Genomic DNA, 20259 nt, shown 5'->3' with positions numbered 1-20259 from the left:
AGCAATTACTGGTCTCTGCGGCTTTGGCATCCACTATCTCCCAAACTGTCAGGCAGAATGCTGAATCTGTGAAAAATGGCAAAATTGTCCAATAAGTTTAGGAAATCCTGGAGCAGACCAAGGGAAATAGATTTTTTTCCTTCTGCAGGGCTTTTTTTGGAGCCTTTTGCTATAATTTGATTCACTTAAAATAGTTCAGATGAAGCCCATGCTCTCCTGGAATGAGGTGTGAAGGGCGAGATGGAGCACAGCACGCTAGGGCACGAGAATCTCTGCCACCTCTCGTGAAAGGCTTCTCAGAGTAATCCACCATGGAACCCCTTATGCACAGAGCTCCTGTTAACCTCCTGTGGAAGTATGTTCTGGGGTCACAGAAGAAGCAGCCCTAAGTTAGAGGACAGTCATGCTTTTATCACGGCATTTATGTCCAATGTCAACTTCTGCCACCTCGTCCCCCACTACTTTCCAGCCTGATCAAGCCATGCCTGCTGTGGCGTCACCTCCTACAAGAAGCCCTCCCAAACTCCTTCTGAGTATGTCTGACCTCAAAGCCCCCATACTCTTCCCAGAAAAGCCTACTGCCTCCAAAGTGTCATTTCTTTGGGTCAAATGCAAAAACTCTGAGATGAGCTTCTTTAACCCCTGCACTTCCAACTTTTTTTTGCCATAGAAAACCTTTGGTTCAAATGAACTATCACAGAGAAATCCTAATTTGAGAGCATGGTGTCAATTAATAGAGTCCCTCCCTTTGCTACTCAGATCTGCGACCACTCAGGAAGTAGATCCAGTAGCCAGTCAGACAAGCGGACAAACCCTGGTCATCACAGTCAGGGCAGGCCCCTGACTCTGGCCAAGAGCAGCCTGGGACCCTTGCTGTCTGTCTCCATCAGGTCTCAGGGGAGGAAACAGGAGGGGCCTCACGGAGCATGTCTGGTTCTGGCTCCCAATTTACCCTCGATAAGCCCCTCCTCCCACATGGAGGGGAGGGTGATCCTGGAGAGGCCAGCAGGATTAAGCTCCCCCCTTACAGAAGGAAACATCAGGAGTGGGGAAGAAATGTTCCCACCACACACCCTTGCTAACGTGTAAAAGAGATCAAAGCAAAATTACGGTGACTAAGTTGGGTGAAGATGGTTAGGGTTAGTCCCCACCTGTCACAGTAGCTTAGGCTGCCAACATTCCAGTCTGAGCAGCTGAGACAAAAATGACAATTGTCTTTGGAATAAGCATGGTGATTACAAAGCACAGGACAGCTCTTATGAGTCAGGGAGAGGCAGAACCTCTGATCCAAGATTTTAGGGAGTCTCTGAGCTACTTTCACGATTTCAGAAATCCTTCCCTCTCTCCCTGCCCCAGCTGCTGTGTCTGGAGCGCCTCCAAGTCGTAGTTTCAAAAGCCCTGCTACAGCATTGTCAGCTGTCTCCTTGGTAGAGTCAAGTCCCTGCAGGAATGGGACAGAGGCCATGCACCACGTGCCTGGTGGAAAGAGGCTCCAGAAGCCCAGGGAAAGAGGCCATGCTCAGCTCCATACTTTGTTAGGACCAGTTCAACACATGCATGCTAAGTCGCTTCAGTCATGCCCAGCTCTTTGCGACCCTATGGACCATAGCCTCCCAGGCTCTTCTGTGCATGGGGTTCCCCAGACAAGAATATTGCCATGCCCTCCCCGAAGGGATCTTCCCGACCCAGGGATTGAACCCACATCTCTTACATCTCCTGCACTGGCAGGTGGGTTCTTTACCACTAGTGCCACCTGGGAAGCCCCCAGTTCAACACATCAGTGCTTTGAAAGTTTTTTGCTTAACATGATAATTTATTTCAAATTACCAGGTGCATAAAATAGTCACTGTGAATAATAACTACTTGACAAGCATTCTTAGAGTGAATTTTGGCTACACACACACACACACACACACACACCAGACCCTGGGTTACACCAGTTGGTGCCAGCCTCTGTGACTGAAGGTGAGTCCAAGTCCCTGCTTTCAAGGAGTTCATAGTGTAGGGGGTCGGGACCCCCAAAGTGGATACATACAATCCAGTATGAGGAGTGCCTGGGACAGAGGTTTCTACCAGGTCCAGGGGGTGGTATCCAGGAGGCATCTAATCCAATGTGGGGGTGCCCGAGCCAACCTGGGGGCATCAGAGAAATTCTCCAGGAGGTGAATGTTCTATGATAGATCTTGAAGGATAAGTAAGATTTGGCCAGGGGAGGGAAGCTGAGACAAGTGTTCCAAATGGAGGGAAAACAATAGCAGATGAGGTAGCCTGGGGCTGGATCTGATTCATCTCTTTATCACCTGTTCTGCATCCAGCGCCCTGCACAAAGTTAAGCGCTGATGTCTTAAGCACTGCCATAATTGAATAGAAGTGTAAGGTCCCAGAGTTGGGGTGGGGGCACTGATAGCGCTACCCTCCTCTGCAGTCATCAGACCACACCTGGCAGTTGTGGTGAAAGCCAGAGGGAGGCAGGTTCTAGTTGATTGGAAGGAAGACCTTTCCTATGGTCTGCATCATTTGAACAATGAGTGAACTTGCTGTTAGGTAGTGAGGTTTCCATCCCTGTAGGTATGTAAGTAGAAGATGAGCAATAGCTTCTTGGTAGCATCCTAGAGAGACAGAGGCAAGTTAGACAAGGGGACCCCACCAGCCCCTCCAGATGAGGGGAGTCTCACAGGATCTCTGTGCTCCTTCCTCCAGAGGTACGTTTGTGAGGCGGATGAAGACAAGCAGCGCTACATCCGCGAGCTGCAGGCCTACCAGAACTCTGAGGCTTACCGAGCCTTCCTGCGGAGGCGGGCAGCGCTCAAGGTGCAGGCGCGGTGCGGTGAGTGAGCCTGGCCGGGGTGGACTGCAGCTGCTGTCTTCCAGGTTTGGGGCTATGCGATGCTCTACAGCAGATGGAGGGTTTGGAGAGCTCTCTTTTAGTCCTAGCCTCTATCAATATTCACATCTTTATGTATTTGGGGTATTAACCCCTTGTGAGATGTACGGTTTGCAGGTGTCTTCTCCCGTTTCGTAGGCTGCCTTTTCATTGTAGTCTGCAGCGCAGAAGCTTTTTAGTTTGATATAGTCCTACTTGTTTATTTTTTGGTTTTGTCACTGAGCTTTTGGTGTGCTATCCAAAACACCACTGCCAAGACTGGTGTCTGGGAGCTTTTTCCTGATGTTTTCTGCTAGGAGTGTTTTTCAGTTTTAGTCTTTAATCCATTTCAAGTTCATTTTTGTGTGTGGTGTAAGATGTGTCCAATTTCATTCTTTTGCATGTGGTTATCCAGTTTTCCCAACATCATTTATTGAAGAGACTGTCCTTTCCCCATTGTGTATTGGATTTGCTGAGAGTAGATCGTAAGTACCCACTCAGGAGACACACGTTTGACCCCTGGATCAGGAAGATCCCCTGGAGGAGGAAATGGCAACCCACTCCAGTATTCTTGCCTGGAGAATTCCATGGACAGAGGAGCCTGGTGGGCTACAGTCCATGGGGTCACAAAAGAGACTTGACTTAGTGATTAAACAAGATCACAAGTGCTCTCACCACAGATACAGAAAAGAAGACTATGTGAAATGAAGGATGTGTTAATTAACTTGATTGTGGTAAGGTATACTATACCCAGTCATCTGCTTTGAACACTTTAAGTATACACATTTTTTAATTTGTCAGTTATACCTGAGCAAAACTGGAGGAGGGGAAGGAGCCACGCCCCTACACAAAGCAGCTGGCGTAATCCCTTTGTGGCTCTTTTTTTTTGGGGTTGAGACACCTTGTACCAGATTACGGAGGAGGCACCCCCTCCCTCCCCCTCCTGGGGAATGTCAGAGTGGTGCTGGGCCACCGATTCCATTTTAATCCTTACAAGGAGAAAAGGAACTGGCAGTTATGGAACTCAGTTATGCAAAGTGCCCTGGATCACCCCGAAGCCTTTTAAAATGCAGGTTCTGACCCAGCAGGTCTGGGGTCTGCATTTCCAACACACCCCTGATTCAGTCCATGCTGCTGGTGTAGGGACTCCGCCTTGCCCAGCCTGAGTCATGCCTGATGTGCCAGGAAGTTAAGACACGAAACATCCCTAAACCAGTGCACACAAGAAGGGCAACAATGGCGGATAAAGACCTCAAGTCGCCCCTACCCGCCTTGCTGAAGTGTGTCCCATGCGCCCTCTAGAGGCTCCTGATGGGACTGCACCCTGTTGACGGCGGGCTTCTGCTCAGCGAGCGCCAGCTCCACCCCACCCCTGCACTACTGGCTTTCCCCTCTCCCTTGACCCACTTCCCCTCTCCTCTACCAGCATTTCCTGGGATCACTGTGCAAAAAAAAAAAAAAAATGCTTGCAACAAAATCCTTGTGGTGTGCCTCTGGGGGCTGCAGGCTTAAGGCAGAGACAGGAACTCCACCCTACTTGTGGCATGTTCCCCACCAAGGGGCACATGACCTAGAACAGCACTGGGCATTCTCACCAGGGCTCATCACTGTCCATCCTAAGGGTTCTTCCTGCATTCCCCATGCTGGGGCTGACCAGCATCCCAACAGAGCCCGTCAGTTCTCCACTTTGGTGCTTCTCTTTCCCACCTGAGCCTGGCAGAGAACCGTCTCCATAGTGGTCAGGAAAACCGTCTCCATAGTGATCAGGTGTCGGCTCAGTGGGCCAAATGCCTGGGGTCAAATCCTGGCTCTGTCACCTTGCACAAATCATTAAAACATTCAGGGCCTCAGTTTCCTCATATGGAAAGTGGGGCTTTAATAGGACCTCCCTGCATTGGGTCGGACACGACTGAAGCGACTTAGCAGCAGCAGCAGCATTGGGTCTGGTGCTGATCGAGCAAGTTAAACCATAGGAGCTTGGAACTCAGTGCCTGGCATATAGTAAGTTCAGCAAATATTCATACTTTGTACCCTTAGTTCTGGGGCACGAGCCCCTCACCGTAGCTTCATCCAGATCAGGGATCTGTAAACTTCGTAAAGGACTAGATAGTAAATGCTTTACTCTTTATGGGTACCGTGGTCTCTGTTGCAACCACTGAACTCTATGGTTGTAGCAGGAAAGCAACCATAGACAATATGTTAACAAATGGGTGAGACTGTGTGCCAATAAAACTTTATTTATAAAAACAACCAGAGGGACAGGTTGGTCCACAGACAGTTCCACTCTGGTCCATTGTACTTCTTGGGTTTCCACTTAATATTTGTTTTCAGTGAAGTACCTCCAGATAAAAATAATCCTCTGAAAACTACTGGTCTAGCTTATAATTGGCATTAACAAAGTGGAGTGTCAGATGGTTCCGAGGGAGTTGTGAGGCCTCTGGTCCTCATGTGCAAAGTTAAGCAGATCATGCCCTGAGACCTCTGGCTAAGGGTCCCCAGAGAGCAGTTGTCATTTTCTGTTCATGTATTTCTCCCTAAAAATGCCATTTGTCAGACTTAGCAGAGAACACCTCATCTTGTTTAATTCTTCAGCCATGTTGGTCTCCTATTGCCTTCTTATTTTTGTGATTATTTGTAGATTGTCATCACACGACAAGTTGCCGTATTACAAGGAAAGGCTAGTCCAAGAGAACTTGGCTTTTAAACAAGATGTATTTCTGCCTAATTGAAAACAGTAAATTTAAAAGTTTACTATATAAATATAATCATAATGAATAGTTTTTAAAAGACCACCTAGATTCTGCCATGCTAATAAAAACTGAATTGTTTATATTTTTCCTTGTTTCTCTCTAATCTTCATTTCATACCTGGCTAGATGTTTATTATAAATTGAAGTCAGAGGTATCTGGTGTTTCTTCTTGGTTTATAATAAGGGATTTTAAGACCTCTTTTAAAAAAATGTATGCATTTTCCCTGAGGTTTTTAATTAATTGATTTTTAATTGAAAGATAATTGCTTTACAATATTGTATTGGTTTCTGCCATATATCAACATGAATCAGCCAGAAATTGAGCAACTGAAGTCAAGACCTGATCCTCCAGCAGGAAACATGGAGACCTCTTAGGATAAGTGTTTTCATCCTCAGAAGGCACCTCTGACCCTTGAATTGATTCTCTCCCGACACGGCTGAGGCCTTTTCTGACACAGGTGCTTTGTAAAATGATGCCGTTTGTTTGTCTATCAGGAACAGGTGCACCAGGATATGAATTTGAGGGCAAGGGCCTTGACTTCTCAGCAGTGGATGTAAGTACTGGGGGACTGTGGTTTTAAACTAATCAGCCTCATTTGGTGTGGGCACCTGAGAAATGGTGCCTCCCAAAGGATAGCTGCATTCTAATCCCTGGGGCCTGTGAATGTTACCTTATATAACAAAAACCAGGGAAGTCCTTGAAGTTGTGATTAAGTTAAGGATCTTAAGAGAGGGGCATTAGGCAGAAGATAAGATGGATAGATAGCATCACTGACTCAATGGACATGAATTTGAGCAAACTCTGGAAGATAATGAAGGACAGGGAAGCCTGGCATGCCGCAGTGCATGGGGTCACAAAGGGTAGGACATGACTTAGCGACTGAAAAACAATTACGTAATCATAAGTGTCCTTACAAGAAGGAGATGAAGGGAGATTTGACACCAAAGAGGAGGAGGCCACGTGACCACTGGCAGAGATTGGAGTGATGTGGCCCCAAGGTAAGGAAGGCATCAGCCACCCCAAGAGGCTGGAAGAGGTAAGAACAGCTTCTCCCAGAACCTCCAGAGGGAACTAGGCCCTGCCCACATCATAATGTTGGACCAGTCAGGTTGATTTCAGACTGCTGGCCTCTGAGACTGTGAGAGAGTGAACTTCTGTTATTCTAAGCCACTCATTTGGTGGTATTTGGTTATGGCAGCCCAGGAAATGAAACATCTGGGCGCAGGGGTTCATGCATCGCTGGAGCGTGCCTCACACATCAGTCCCTCATGGAGGCCTTTCTTTGCGGGTTCCTTGGGCAAGTATGTATGAAGTCCAGCTCAGTGGGAGGCAGGGCACCAGATTCCGGTTGCAGAAGTGGGTGAAGTGAAGCGCAGCCCCACGGCTCCTGTCCAGGGCGAACTGGCAATTGTGCAACCCATGACACTAGGCTCTGCTGTGATAGAGACGCATGCACAGTGAGAGGGACCCCACCCGAGGCTGTCCGGGCCAGTCTCAGGGCAGGTGGTTCTGCGATGATGCTCATGAAGAAGAAATGGGAAATTCCCGGAGAAAATGCTGGCCAGATGGAAATGAAGCAAAGAGGGAGCTCTAGGCTAGGGAACAGGACGTGCAAAGGCCTGGGGGTGGGAAGAAGCACAGGGTGTGTGGGGGCTGTGAACAGTTCTGGACGCCTGGAACAGACAGTGTGCGTATAGGGTCAAGGACAGGGTGGTGGGGACCTGGGTTGTCAGATGTCCAAGCTAAGTTGTAATTCATAGGCGCTTCCTCTTTGAGTTTTGAGTAATGATGAAATAGATATTTAACAAATGAAGAACACCTGCAAGTAAATCTTAGGGGCCAGACAGATGCATTTATGGGGCTTCCCAGGTAGGGCCATGGTAAATAATCCACCTGCCAATGCAGAAGATGCAAGAGATGTGGGTTCCATCCCTGGGTCAGGAAGATCCCCTGGAGTAGGAATTGGCAACCCACTCCAGTATTCTTGCCTGGAAAATTCCTTGGACAGGGGAGCCTGGTGGGCTACAGTCCACAGCGTCACAAAGAGTCAGACATGACTGAGCGACTAAGCAGACATACACACACATGTGTTTATACCAAAACTTTCTGGAAGGCTACACAAGAAGCTCTTGCCCAGTGAGTAGAAATGGGATGTTGGATACCTGTAACTTTTTACGCATCCCTTTTCTATTACTTTCAACATGCATTCATAATAACTTTAAACATTGTTTTAAGTATAACATTCTTTATCATTAGACAATGATTCGAGACTTAGAAGGCAAAGGACTTCCTGAGTTAATTGTCCACCTGGGATGGTCAGCCCCTCTGTGACCCAGGCTGGAGCCACTATGGCAGGGGCCACGTGAGTGGAGTTTGCCCCCCAGCAGCCCCTCCTCCTGGAGGGGCCTGCTCTGTGCATCCAACTGCTCTCCCACCAGCCCAACCATCCTCTCCCTGGAGCCTACACTGGCTCCCAGTGCCTGCCGTGACTTGGTCTCCATCTCCCTGCTGGACTTATGTCTCCACCAGCAGGGACCATGCTGTTCCAGAACCTCATTTTTTTTCCTTCCCCCCTCTATGACCTTAGTCCAGCACCTGGTAGTCTGAGGCTGGCCTTCCTCATAACCTTATGTAGCTCAAAGCTTGATTATGAGAGGATATTAAGAGCTGACACTTCAGGCCTGTGCTAGGACCCATCTCTTGTCAGATATTGGCAAGTTTTTATATCTCTGAATTAATACATGAAATCAAATATGTATACCTCTTTTAAAGTTATTTTTCTGTTAAAAATAATACATGTGCCTGGTTTTAAAAATGGAAACAGTGCACAAAGGTTACAGTGCGAGGTGGGTTCTGCTCAGCCAGAGACCCAGTCCCTCCCTCACCCACCCTGTCCCTGCATCCCCTGGTGTCCGCTATGACCAGTTTCTGGTGCATCTTCCAGAACTGGCCCATGGATAGGCAAGCACCTACAGGTTGGTGCACATGTGTCTGATAAGAAGACACATCTTTGTCATTTAGTCATAGAGTTTGTTCAGCATTGCAAAGCAAACCCTTTGAACATAAGAAAAACTCAGAATTGGTCATGGACTCAGATAATACCACTGTCTCACTAATCAATGAACCCAGGGTAGGCAAGACGTGTGCAGGGAAGCTGGAAGAAAATTCAAGGAACTGTGGGAACTGCAGACAGGCTCTGTTCACCCATGGCTGATGCAGCAGCAAGGGACGTTTTGGGTGGTGCTCATATAAGTATGCATGAACAAAGGCAGTGCGTGGTCAAGCAGTTATATCATGATTCGTGTGCCCAGTGCTGTGGATGGTCTCAGCCGTTATGTAACCCTACAGAGTCATTGTTTACAGGATGTAGGGTGAAAGGGAAAGGACATGGGGCGAGAGAGCCTGGCCACCACTGTCCTGGCTAATTGCTCTCCCTCTATAACCACCAATTCTCAAACACTCCCTGTTGTACCCTCTTTGCCACATTCCTAATATTCTGTCCCACCCTGTGACACAGACCTTGGGATGAATTGAAATTCTCAGCTGTGCTTGGAAAAGCCTCAAACCGGCCAGTGATTTCCAGGTGGAAAAGGGACTAGCTGGACCCGGTTGGACCCACCTAAAGCCCATCTGCCATTTTAAGCTAATTTTATATTCCAAGAGGGGGCTTCCCTTGTGGCTCAGATGATAAAGAGTCTGCCTGCAATGCCTGAGACCTGGATTCGATGCCTGGGTTGGGAAGATCCCCTGGGAAGGGATTAGCAACCCACTCCAGTATTCTTGGCTGGAGAATCCCATGGACAGAGGAACCTGGCGGGCTACACAGGGTCCCAAAGAGTCAAACACAACTGAGCAACTAACACTTTAACACTTATGTTCGGAGAAGGCGGGATCCCTGTGCCTCCTCCCTGCTCACCAGGAACTATCTCTGTCCATAGGCCGATGAGAACGATGACCTGTACTGTCGGACCTGCAGGCAGTTCTTCAGTTCCCTGCATAACAAGAGGGAGCACCTGCTGGGGAAGCAGCACCTGCAGAACCTCACAGGTAACCAGCTCAGCTGTTGTTGTTTAATTGCTCAGCTGTGTCCCACTCTTTGCCACCCCATGGACTGTAGCCTGGCAGGCTCCTCTGTCCATGGGATTTCCCAGGCAAGAATACTGGAGTGGGTAGCCATTTCTTTGGCCATCTGATGCCAATACTTTGGCCTCCTGATGCGAAGAGCTGACTCATTTAAAAAGACCCTGATGCTGGGAAAGATTGAGGCAGGAGGAGAAGGGGACGACAGAGGATGAGATAGTTGGATGGCATCATGAGTTTGAGTATGCTCTGGGAGTTGGTGATGGACAGGGAAGCCTGGTGTGCTGCAGTCCATGGTGTCTCAAAGAGTCGGATACGACTGAGCAACTGAACTGAACTGAAGCTATTTTCTTCTCCAGGGGATCTCCCCCACCCAGGGATCAAACCCACACCTCCCGCACTGGCAGGCAGATTCTTTACCGCTGAGTCACTGAGGAAGCTCAACCAGCTTGATGCGGCAAGGCAAACGCACACCTTGACTCCATCTATGCTGGGGTTCACCAACCCACAGCCCAGAGACTCCTTGTCGTTTAAATTTAATTTTAAGGCAGGGTCTATTCAAACACTCTTAATGCTAGGTGGGTATGTGGGAGGGGAGTGGGTCTTCCAAGGAAGCACAAATAGACTTGCCTCTTAGTTGACAAGGGCCCCCCTGCTCTGGCCCCACCCCTCAGGGGCCTTAGAACCTCCTGGAGCCCCGCTGCCTCCTTAATGGCTCCCAGACCTTGCCACCGTCCTGTGTGGCCTCCAGGCCTAAGCACAGCATCCTCTCTTCCCGTAGCACTCAGCCTGTCCCTGCAAGGCTCGCCTCCCCGCTTCACCTTCGTCTTGTTTAACTGACCTCTTCCCCAGGAGGCCAGCCCTGGCCGTGCTGCACACATCCTGCCCCTCCCAGGGCCCCTCTCCAACTTTATCTCTCTCCCTGCTTCCATCATCTCCTGTTGGCCTCTTTCATTTGTCCATCTTTGTTATTGCTTGCTGTCTCCCACCAGCATACAAGCCCCTCATGTTTGGGGATTAATTGCCCGTTTCAGTCACTGCATTATCCCCTGGATCTAGAGCCATGCCTGATGCTCATAGTCAGTACTCACTGTGTGTCTGTAGAATGAATGAATGAATGTGTTCAACAAATAACTCCTGGGTACTTATTCCTTCCTGGCACTGAGCCAGGTGCTAGGGACACAGCAAGAATAAGGCAGAGCTCTGTCCCAAAGAAACTGAAGTATATGGATTAGTACAACGTCTTTCCATTAAAACATCTTGCACTGAAGTGAAAGGAGACTCACGGAAGACAGAGACCCTGCAATGACTAGAACTGCGTAAGTCAGAAGCGTGCTCTGGGACTAGGGAAGATCCTCAAAGAATGAAAGCCATTGTGTCAGGGGCAGAACTAGGGGGTGACATTTTTTCCCACCTATTCCTTAATGTTATTAAAACAGAAATAGATCTGACTTAAGCCTCTCTTCTGCACCCTGCTTGCTGAGTGGCCTGGGACCAATTACTTAACCTCTCTCTGCTTCCACTACTGCCTCTGTAACATAAGGATGAGCTGCTCGCCTCACAGGGCTCTTCCGAGGATGGACATCAGAGCCTTGTGCCTGCTTGGTGCAGCTGAGATGCCACCTCCCCTAGGAAGGTTGTTCCTGGTCCCAAACTTGGGGGTGGGGGCGCTCCTGAGCCTCCAGCATGTACCCTTCAGTTAGAAATTATCTTCCTCTTCTACTGTTACCATCAGCCTGTGACACATGTGTGCACATGCATGCAGAAACAAGACACGCTTACACACAGACATGCCAACAGACACACCCACATAGACACACACAACGTCTACTGTCCTGGAAGGAGGGAGCCATGTGGTTTAGGACATATCTCTTGCTAGATTCTCGATAGACATTTGATGAAGGAATGCACAGATCTACAGGAGGCTGACCTTCATCTGGGGTTTGTAAGGCAATAAACCGTCTTCAGTAATGTCTTGTTGAAGGTGAGTAATGGCAGTGAAGGTGAGAATGCATCGCATTACTTGCAACTGAGTATAACACGTGAGCTCAGATACCTAGAGTTATACTGTGTAAATTACTCACTGGAGAGGTTTACAGCTCATTTCAAAATCTATAAAATCATGTGCTGGGAGACGTGAGGCTGTACATACATGTGGCTCTGATTCCGTGTAACTCTCTGAGGACCTCTAAAGTTATTTAAAGGGAAATGGACGTGGGCACACCTCGCTTAGTGTTCCCCCTAAACAGCCTACAAGTTTTATGTTAGCGGTCAAGCTCTTGAGAGCGTTTCCACATCTGCCTTTACTGCTGTGATATTGCTGGAAAGCAGGGCCTCGGGTAGCTGAACTGTGAGTCTCTGGGTCTCTGAGTCTCAGTGCTGATGGGAGGGGGTGTTAGCCATGCGTCCCTTTGGAGCTGAATCTCACGTGGTTCACAGTGCCCTTCGAGACGAGTGTGAGCCTAGGGATCTCCTGTTCCCGCCCCAGAAGAAGCTGACTCCTGCCCAGCTCTCTGTTTCCGCTCACCAAAACCAGGGCGTGGCACAGATGGGAAGCCAGGGCCCAGAGCTCATTGTTTTAACCGTGTTCCTGGGATCTAATTCACACACCATAAAACGCACCCACTGAGAGTGGTTTTCCATATATCCCCAGATATGTGCAACCACTACTGCAGTTCAGTTTAGAACATTTCCATCAGCCCAGACAGCACCGTACCCGTGAGCAGTCACACCCCATTTCTGGGCAACCGCTAGAGTGCCTTCTGCCTCCACAGGGGGCTCTGGGGGTTTAATACTTGGTGTCTCCTTTCTGTGATAACAGTAGGCATCCCCGCCTTTGTGATATCTTAGGTGGGCAAAGCCCTGTCGCCACGAATGACCTGAGTTTGCCTCCCTCCTCCGCCACTTATGGCCTTTATCACCTTGGTTGAATTTTCTACCCACTGCCTTTACTTTTTCGAGTGCAAAATTGGGGATAATGATAATACTGACCTCACGGGGCTGCTGTAAGGAAACAAGATAATTCTGTGATGCTCGGCACACTCTGGGGCCTACTATTATTATTATGAGCTTGGGGGCTGTAGCAGATAAGCGGACCAGTTCCCTACCCCGCTTACCTTCCAGGAATCTCACACTGCTAATGGTCCCCATAGCTCTGTACTCTGCAGTTTCTTTGTCTCTCCCCTCAAGCTGTTTTTCTCTAGGAATGGCTTTCTCACCTCTGTGCACCTGGTCTCCCTCCTGTTCATCCCCCAAAGTCCTAACAAAAAGGTGAATAATAGTAAGTTTTGGAGAAGATGGAGAGGAATCGTAGCCCTGATTCACTGCCAGTGGGAACGTCAAGTGGGGCAGCCACGTTGGAATGTAGTCTGACAGTTCCTCAAAAGGTTAAGCATAAAGTTACTATTGAGTTGGAAAAAAAGTTTGTTCAGTTTTTTCCATGAGGTGTTACTGAAAAACCCGAATGGACTTTTGGCGCACCCAATATAGGATCCAGCAATTCCACGCCTAGGTATGTACCTAAGAGAACCGAAAATGTATGTTCACACAACACTATGAATGTGCCTAACAACATTATTCATAGTAGCCCCAAGGGGGAAGCAACCCAAACGTCCATCAACTGATGAATGAATAAAGAAAATGTGGCCCCTCCACGCAGTGGAAAATATCATTCAGCCATGAAAAGGAGTTAGGTACTGATAGGTGCCATAATGTAGATGGACCTTGAAAACATGGTAAGTTAAAAATCCAGTCACAAAGGACCACATGTTGTAGGATTTCCTGAATATGAATTGTCCAGAATAGGGAAATTTGTAGAGGCCTAGGGTTGGGGCTTCCCAGGTGATGCTAGTGGTAAAGAACCCGCCTGCCTAATGAAGGAGACAAAAGAGATGCGGATTCGATTCCTGGATTGGGAAGACCCCCCAGAGGAAGGCATGGCAACCCACTCCAGTATTCTTGCCTGGAAAATTCCATGGACAGAGGAGTCTGGCGGGCTATAGTCCATGGGTCACAAAGTGTCAGACACAACTGAAGTGATTTAGCACACAGAGTTGAGGGAGTGGTGGGGGATGTGAGGTAATGGCTAAAAGGAACCAGGATTTTCTTGGGGTGGTGATGAATATATTCTAAAAATGATTGTTGTGATGATTTCATGTACCAGAATATACTAAAACCCATTGAATTATACCCTTTTAATGGGTAAATTGTATGGTACGTGAATTAGATCTCAAAATTGTTTGGAAAAAAGATACCGATCTCAGTCAAGGACCCCCTCCTCCAGGAAGCCTCCCCTGCTGGCCTCCACTCGGCACCAGTCCCAGTGCATTCTTCTTTTACATCTGGGGACCTGGTACTCAGGGATGGGGGCTCAGGACGGACGGGCTTGCCCACATCTAGAGAGAGGGCCAGGTCCAGAAGAGCCGCTCATCTTGTGCTCAGGGGATGACCTTTGACATGGAGTTTCTTTGCTTTTTTAGGGGAATTTGAAAAAGACTCTGCTGAGTGCTTGAAGCATCTGGAGCTTCTGGAGGGAGAGGAAGGTCAGAATTTGAACAAAGGGGACTCAGAGGAGGAAGCCGAGTATCCTGACCCGCTTCTTCTCGGAGGCCTGATTCCAGAAAAGGGTTTTGCTTCATTTGACTTGTGTTTCTTGCAAGAGTTCATCTTTAAACTTCTGCAAAGTGAGTAATCAAGTTCTACCACTTGCTAGTAACTTTGGTGACCAAAGATTTTATAATCCTAGTAAGAGTAACCTACCTAATAGGTTGTATTATAATGTTAAGTGGGAAAAATGAAAGGTTGTTAATAATATTAGGAGAATAACAGTAAATAAAGATAATCATATGGGAAACAGCTGAGGGCTTCCGACGCACCAGGCACAGGTCTAAAAAGTTTATTAAACTACGTTTTAATTGTCATAAAAGTACTGTGAGGTCGGTTATAGTATCACCTCCTTTTAAAGATGAGACAAGTGCAGCACAGAGAGGTTAAGTAACTTCCCATGGTTGCACAGATAGTGAGCTGAGATGTAAACCCAAGTGCTTGGGCTCCAAGACCCATGCTCTTCATAACTTCCTTATGATCTCAACTATATAAAACTACGCATATGTGAATCCATGCAAATGTTAACCATGATTATCTCTGGCAGGCAAGAGGAGGGTGCTTTTCTTTATTCCTTTTTATATCTGCCACATTTCCCTCGATGACTTGATGTCCTTTCTATTATCAAAACACAAAATTAACTCTATTTTAAAGGGTTTTGAGGTCACCTGCACATATGAGGGTCCCAAATGTTGCCTATGTGAAGTAAATGAAAGTCGCTCAGTCGTGGCTGACTCTCTGCGACACCACGGTCTATACAGTCCATGGAATTCTCCAGGCCAGAATACTGGAGTGGGTAGCCTTTCCCTTCTCCAGGGGATCTTCCCAACCCAGGGATTGAACTCAGGTCTCCTGCATTGCAGGCAGATTCTTTATCAGCTGAGCCACAAGGGAAGCCCAAGAACACCAGAGTGGGTAGCCTATCCCTTCTGCAGGGGATCCCCCTGATCCAGGAATCAAAGCAGGGTCTCCCACATTGCAGGCGGATTCTTTACCAACTGAGCTGTCAGGGAAGCCTATGCCTATGTGAGGTGTGGTTCAAAGAGAAGGGGAGGTTTTGGATGGAAAGGAACAGATAAAGACAGCCTTCTCTCCGCCTTCCTTCCAGTCAAAGAATCTGAGCTCAGAGAGCTGAGGAAGACTCTAGAAAGAGCGCAAGCAGAGCAGGAGGCCCTGCAGAGGCAGCTGCTGGAGTTCCAGGTAAGGTGCTCCAGAGGGAAGCAGCCAGTCCCCATCTCTGTAGCCCGCTGCTCAGCTCAGGGCCCGGCCTGGTGGGTCAGGAAGCTGGAGAGGAAGACCACGTGGTCCGATTAAAAGAACACATTGCAATCTGCAGTGCCACTTCCCTCTGCACGGTTCCTGCTAGAGCACACTTGTTGCATATTCTTGTAAAATACGGAGTGTCTGTCTGTAAAATACAGAGTGTTTCCAAGGTACAGAAATCGTGCCATGGGCCTTCTTGTGCTGCCTGCTGGCTTCACTCAAGGCTCCGTGGTCATCTACACTGCCCCGTGGCATTTGGCCTGCTATTTCTGCATGTCCCTGGCCCGCTACCCATGTTGTGGCCTCTAGTTTGCCGCACTCCTTTGAGTGTAGTTTATTAAAGAACAGTGAATGTTAAAAACAAACAAACAAAAAAAAAACAAAGGAAACACCCCAGTTATTGTGCAATGGCCCACCTGACACAGGTCCCTGGATGTCAACCCAGCCAGGGCCCCTGGCTTAGCAGCCTGGCTGGTGGAGAGGGTGTGAACCATGGAGCTGGGAGGGGGTATCCTTTACGGTCCAGGACCTTCTTAGCAGAGTGGCTCACTGAGCTCCCAGCCCACATCTTAGAGGAGGACAACCACATCTGCCTTGCCAGGGATGTTGGGAGGGGCCAAGGGCCTGGCACACAGTCACACTTTATCTGCAAATCCTGCCCTCGCCCTGGGGCTGCCCCATCATGGGGCATCCTGGCTGGGGGCCCCGCAGATGGGAGCCCGAGAAGGACCGACTTGGAAATCAGGCCCAGCTGTGGGTCTGGGCTCCTCTCCCTGGCTGTGGGGCTAGGGAAGCTCCCTGACCCTCAGGGAGCTCACTCCCCAGGCCTATTTATATATAGGAGGCAGGGATACCACGTGGGCAGGAGGGCAGGTGAGATACTGAGAGATATAAAGAGTCTAGCACCAAGATATAAAGAGTCTAATACCAAGTAGTATTTTTAACAAGGCGGGGTGGTGGTGCTCTGTCAGTGGGACAGCTGTTTTATTCCTTGGACTCAGGGAGGGGAGATTGACTATGTTCATGGCTTCTGTGTGTGCCCTACAAGAGCAGCTGCAAGACCCTTTTTGTCTAATTGTTTGCTTATTTGATTACTTATTCATTTGGTGCCTATTTATTTACATGTATCCTTACTTCCTTATAATTATGTACTTATTTACTGGTTCATTTATTTACTTCCTCACTTATGTGCATAGTTATGTATTTATTTATTCACTTGCTTATTTACTCATTCATTCAGCTATTCATTCATTTGGAAAGTTTTGGGGCTAGCCACATGAACACCTTGGTGTTCCTTTCAGAACCGACAGCAGTGGCTGGAGGTGGAGCTGGCCAGCCTGAAGACCTATGGGGTCATCCTGGAGAAGGAGTTTGAGAACCTGAACACAGTCATCATGCTGCCCCACTTTGGCCTGCGAGTAATGGACACGGGTGAGTCCCTCTCCCCCTCCTCTGGCCTCACACATGCTTCCTCCAGGTCCTCACTGGTCTGTGAAACTGAGGCCCAGAAATTCCTGTCCATTCACTTAGTCGTGCCTTCATCCCTCACTTCTTCACTTAGCCTACTTCTTGCACGGCCAGTGCATCCAAGCTTGGTGCTAGGTGCGAGGGATGTGGAGATGAATGGTCACCCTAAATCCAGCACCCACTGGCATCAGTCCCTGATCTGGGTGCTGCCAGGGGATGAAGATACGGAGAAGCCCCTGGCCTCAAGCTCTAACTGCCTGGACCCTCGGTCACTAGACTGTTGGGGTGCAATGTGTTCCAGAGGAGAGCTGCCCCCCATGGACAAGATGCTGTGGGCACTCAGGTGCGAGGCAGTTCCCTGTCTCTGCGAGGTGGGCTTCTAGAAGGACTTGACAGAGGAAGGACCCAAGAGGACAGTCCCAAACTCCTGAGACAAAGAAGGGCCCAGACGTCTGCCAGTGGGGAGAGGTGAGCGAGGGCGCAGAGCATGTTCATGCTGCGTCTCACGCAGGCCTGGTGCCAACACCCTTCTCTGAAGAAAATGTCATGAGTACCACTTCATTGTAAATATTTAAACATGACTGCTTGGGGGAATGTAAAATGTGAACATTCCTCTTCACTCCCCACACCCCTGCCCAGTCCCTTCCCTAGAAGTTTTTACTGTTCACATCTTGCCATTTCCTGTTTATGAATGAGGTGGCGGTGAGTGCATGTGTCCTAAGTCACTTTAGTCGTGTCCAGCTCTGCAGCCCCAGGGACTGTAGTCCGCCAGGCTCCTCTGTTCATGCAGTTCTCCAGGCAAGAATACTGGAGTGGGTTGCCATGCCCTCCTCCAGGAGATCTTCTGGACCCAGGGATTGAACCTGCATCTCTTATGTCTCCTGCATTGGCAGGTGGGTTCTTTACCACTAGCGCCACCTGGGAAGCCCAAGGTGGTGGCCAAAGTCATTAACAAGAGGGAACTTCTCCGGACATGGCTGCCGTGTTGCTTTATTGAGGCAAGGGGAAGGGGGCAGTTCCTAGGCAGTTAGGGGCCCTAGGACAGTGGGTTTGTACCAATCAGTCTGGCAGATTTCAATACTTTCAAACCTGGTACCACCTCACTGGTGCATTACTGGCTAACCATCAGCACGGTGCTGGCGAGAAACAGCTGGACTTGTTCATCGACAGCTTATCTGTTTCCTACAGATGGGACGGCACCCCAGTCCCCGGCTAATTCACACTGAGGTGGGGGACCCCTGGGGTTTCACCATCACGGTGGAGCAGTGACTCCAGAACACACCACATCGGGTACAAGGGGTAGCATCCCTGCTCTATAAATAGCTAAGCCTCAAGGCCAAGGGTCCTGGCAATGAGAGGAATGGAGCTTGCAGGCCCCTCCCCTTCTTCCTTCCGTTCTCCTCTCCTCCCCATCCTTGCTTGAGAGCATTTGCCCTGGCCTGCGGAGTCGGACATGACTGAGCGACTGAACAACAACACGTTAAGTATCAAAATTCACATGGAATCAGGCCGGGGCAAATGCTCTCAAGCAAGGATAGGGAGGAGAGGAGGAGAGAAGGAAGAAGAGAAGGTGCACAGCCACTGTCCAAGAACCCCTCACTGCCTAGGAACTGCCCCACTCTCTTTGTCCCAAGCCAGCAACCTGGCAGCCATGTCCCAAGAATCAATTAGACAAGTGAGATTTAGGGAGAGGTGCCAGGTGGTGAGTGCTCCTAAGGGAGAAGGGTTACCCAGGCTTGGGTTCCTGTTGGATGAGGGAAGCAGGTGGGAGGCATGTTCTCCAGTCTTGATAAGCCCATGGGCCCCTACTCTTTCTCCCTTCCTGTGGCTTCTTCCTTACCTGGTGAATTGGATCCTTTTACTGCAGTCATGACACTGGCAACTCTGGGGAGCAGACAAAAGATGCTGTGGGGTTTGGTTAATGTCCAGATGTGTTCACGTGGGTGTCCTTCCCAGGGAAGGCATGATGGAAGGCATGGCATGTGGTGCCTGTGTAATGTGTATACAGGATACAGTATAATGTGAAAGGTCAGCTTTCAGAAAGCATTTCTTGATTATTGGCTCCAAATTTGTCAATGCACCTGGTGTCAGGTAATGTCCAGGAAGCAGTTTTGCAGGTTCAGCTGCTTCTCTGCTCCTGCCACTCACTCTCTGCTTCCTGAAGTTCCCCTCAGCCCACTCAGTTCACTCCATCCCCAGACATCCTTTGAGCCCAGGGCTCAGTGCTGGGAAGCCAGAAATTCAAGATGTTTTATGACCTCACGGAACTCTGGATCTCAGAGAGTGACACTGGGAAGTAAATCAAGGCTCATGGTGTGACCTGCTTCCCAGGTGGCACAGTGCGAAAGAATCTGCCTGCCAGTACAGGAGACATGGGGGATAGGGGTTCGATCCCTGGGTTGGGATGATCCCCTGGAGAAGGAAATGGCAACCCACTCCAGTGGATTCTTGTTTGGAAAATTCCATGGACAGAGGAGCCTGGCGGGCTAAGTCCATGAGTTCACAAAGAGTTGGACGTGACTGAACACACACGTGCCATGATGTGACTCAGCCATCCTATCTGAACCTGAGCTGTGTGCATGGGGTACCAAGCAGGCCCTCCTCTCAGGGCCCCCTCTTCCAGGACCCTGTCCCACTTCTCTGTCTAGGACACAGTTGTCTCTCCGGGAGCGTCTGGGATAAGCAGAGCAGACGTGGACTGGGCTCCATCTGAAGCAGCCCTTGGGCTCCACAACTTTTTCCTGATACTAAACTGTCTTCTCTCCCTTCCCAACTCTGCAGCATAAAGCAGTGCACACCTTTCACCAGTGGGGACCCCAGGATGCATCCCGGGCGCATAGAGGTCAGCTTCCAAAGGGCCATCTCCCTCGGTGGAAGAAGAGTGGGGATCCCGGGCCCCTGAGGATGGGGTAGCAAAGATGAGTCAGAGAGCTGTCTACTCTACTGATCCAGGAGAAAATAAATCATGCGTGTGTGTATCTTTGCACAACAGACTCAGTCTATCTTTTGTCTCGGGCTTGGCAGTGTCTGCTCCCAGGAACTGTAAGTTGAGCAGCTTTGATCTGGAAAGATGTTGGTGGAGCGTGTCTGCCTCTGCAAGCAGAGAGAGTAAGTGCCGCACACACCTGCTCTTGGAGCCCTTGTGCCCAGCGTCCCTGAGCCTATGCCCGCCTCTCCCTCTCACAGTCAGTCTCCGTGAGTGGTACAGAAGCACTTCGGTTTCCTCTACTGAAT

The 20259-nt window shown here is 49.2% G+C and overlaps 1 protein-coding gene across 1 annotated transcript in view; it reads left to right on the top strand.

The window, feature by feature from the left end:
* Positions 1-20014, top strand: part of LOC139183674 (high mobility group protein 20A-like) — a 31897-nt gene extending 11883 nt beyond the window's left edge. The window contains exons 5-11 of the mRNA XM_070791770.1: positions 2701-2827; positions 6108-6166; positions 9552-9660; positions 14172-14375; positions 15404-15495; positions 16860-16989; positions 19807-20014. Coding sequence (XP_070647871.1) covers positions 2701-2827; positions 6108-6166; positions 9552-9660; positions 14172-14375; positions 15404-15495; positions 16860-16989; positions 19807-19811 — 726 coding nt within the window. The 3' untranslated portion in view covers positions 19812-20014. The remainder of the gene's footprint in view (positions 1-2700; positions 2828-6107; positions 6167-9551; positions 9661-14171; positions 14376-15403; positions 15496-16859; positions 16990-19806) is intronic.
* The last annotated feature ends 245 nt before the right edge of the window (positions 20015-20259 follow it).

This window comes from Bos indicus, chromosome 6, assembly GCF_029378745.1.
Source record: "Bos indicus isolate NIAB-ARS_2022 breed Sahiwal x Tharparkar chromosome 6, NIAB-ARS_B.indTharparkar_mat_pri_1.0, whole genome shotgun sequence".
Classification (NCBI taxonomy): domain Eukaryota; kingdom Metazoa; phylum Chordata; class Mammalia; order Artiodactyla; family Bovidae; genus Bos; species Bos indicus.
Note: the sequence above shows the minus strand (reverse complement) of the source record. Positions and strands in the feature narration are given on the sequence as shown.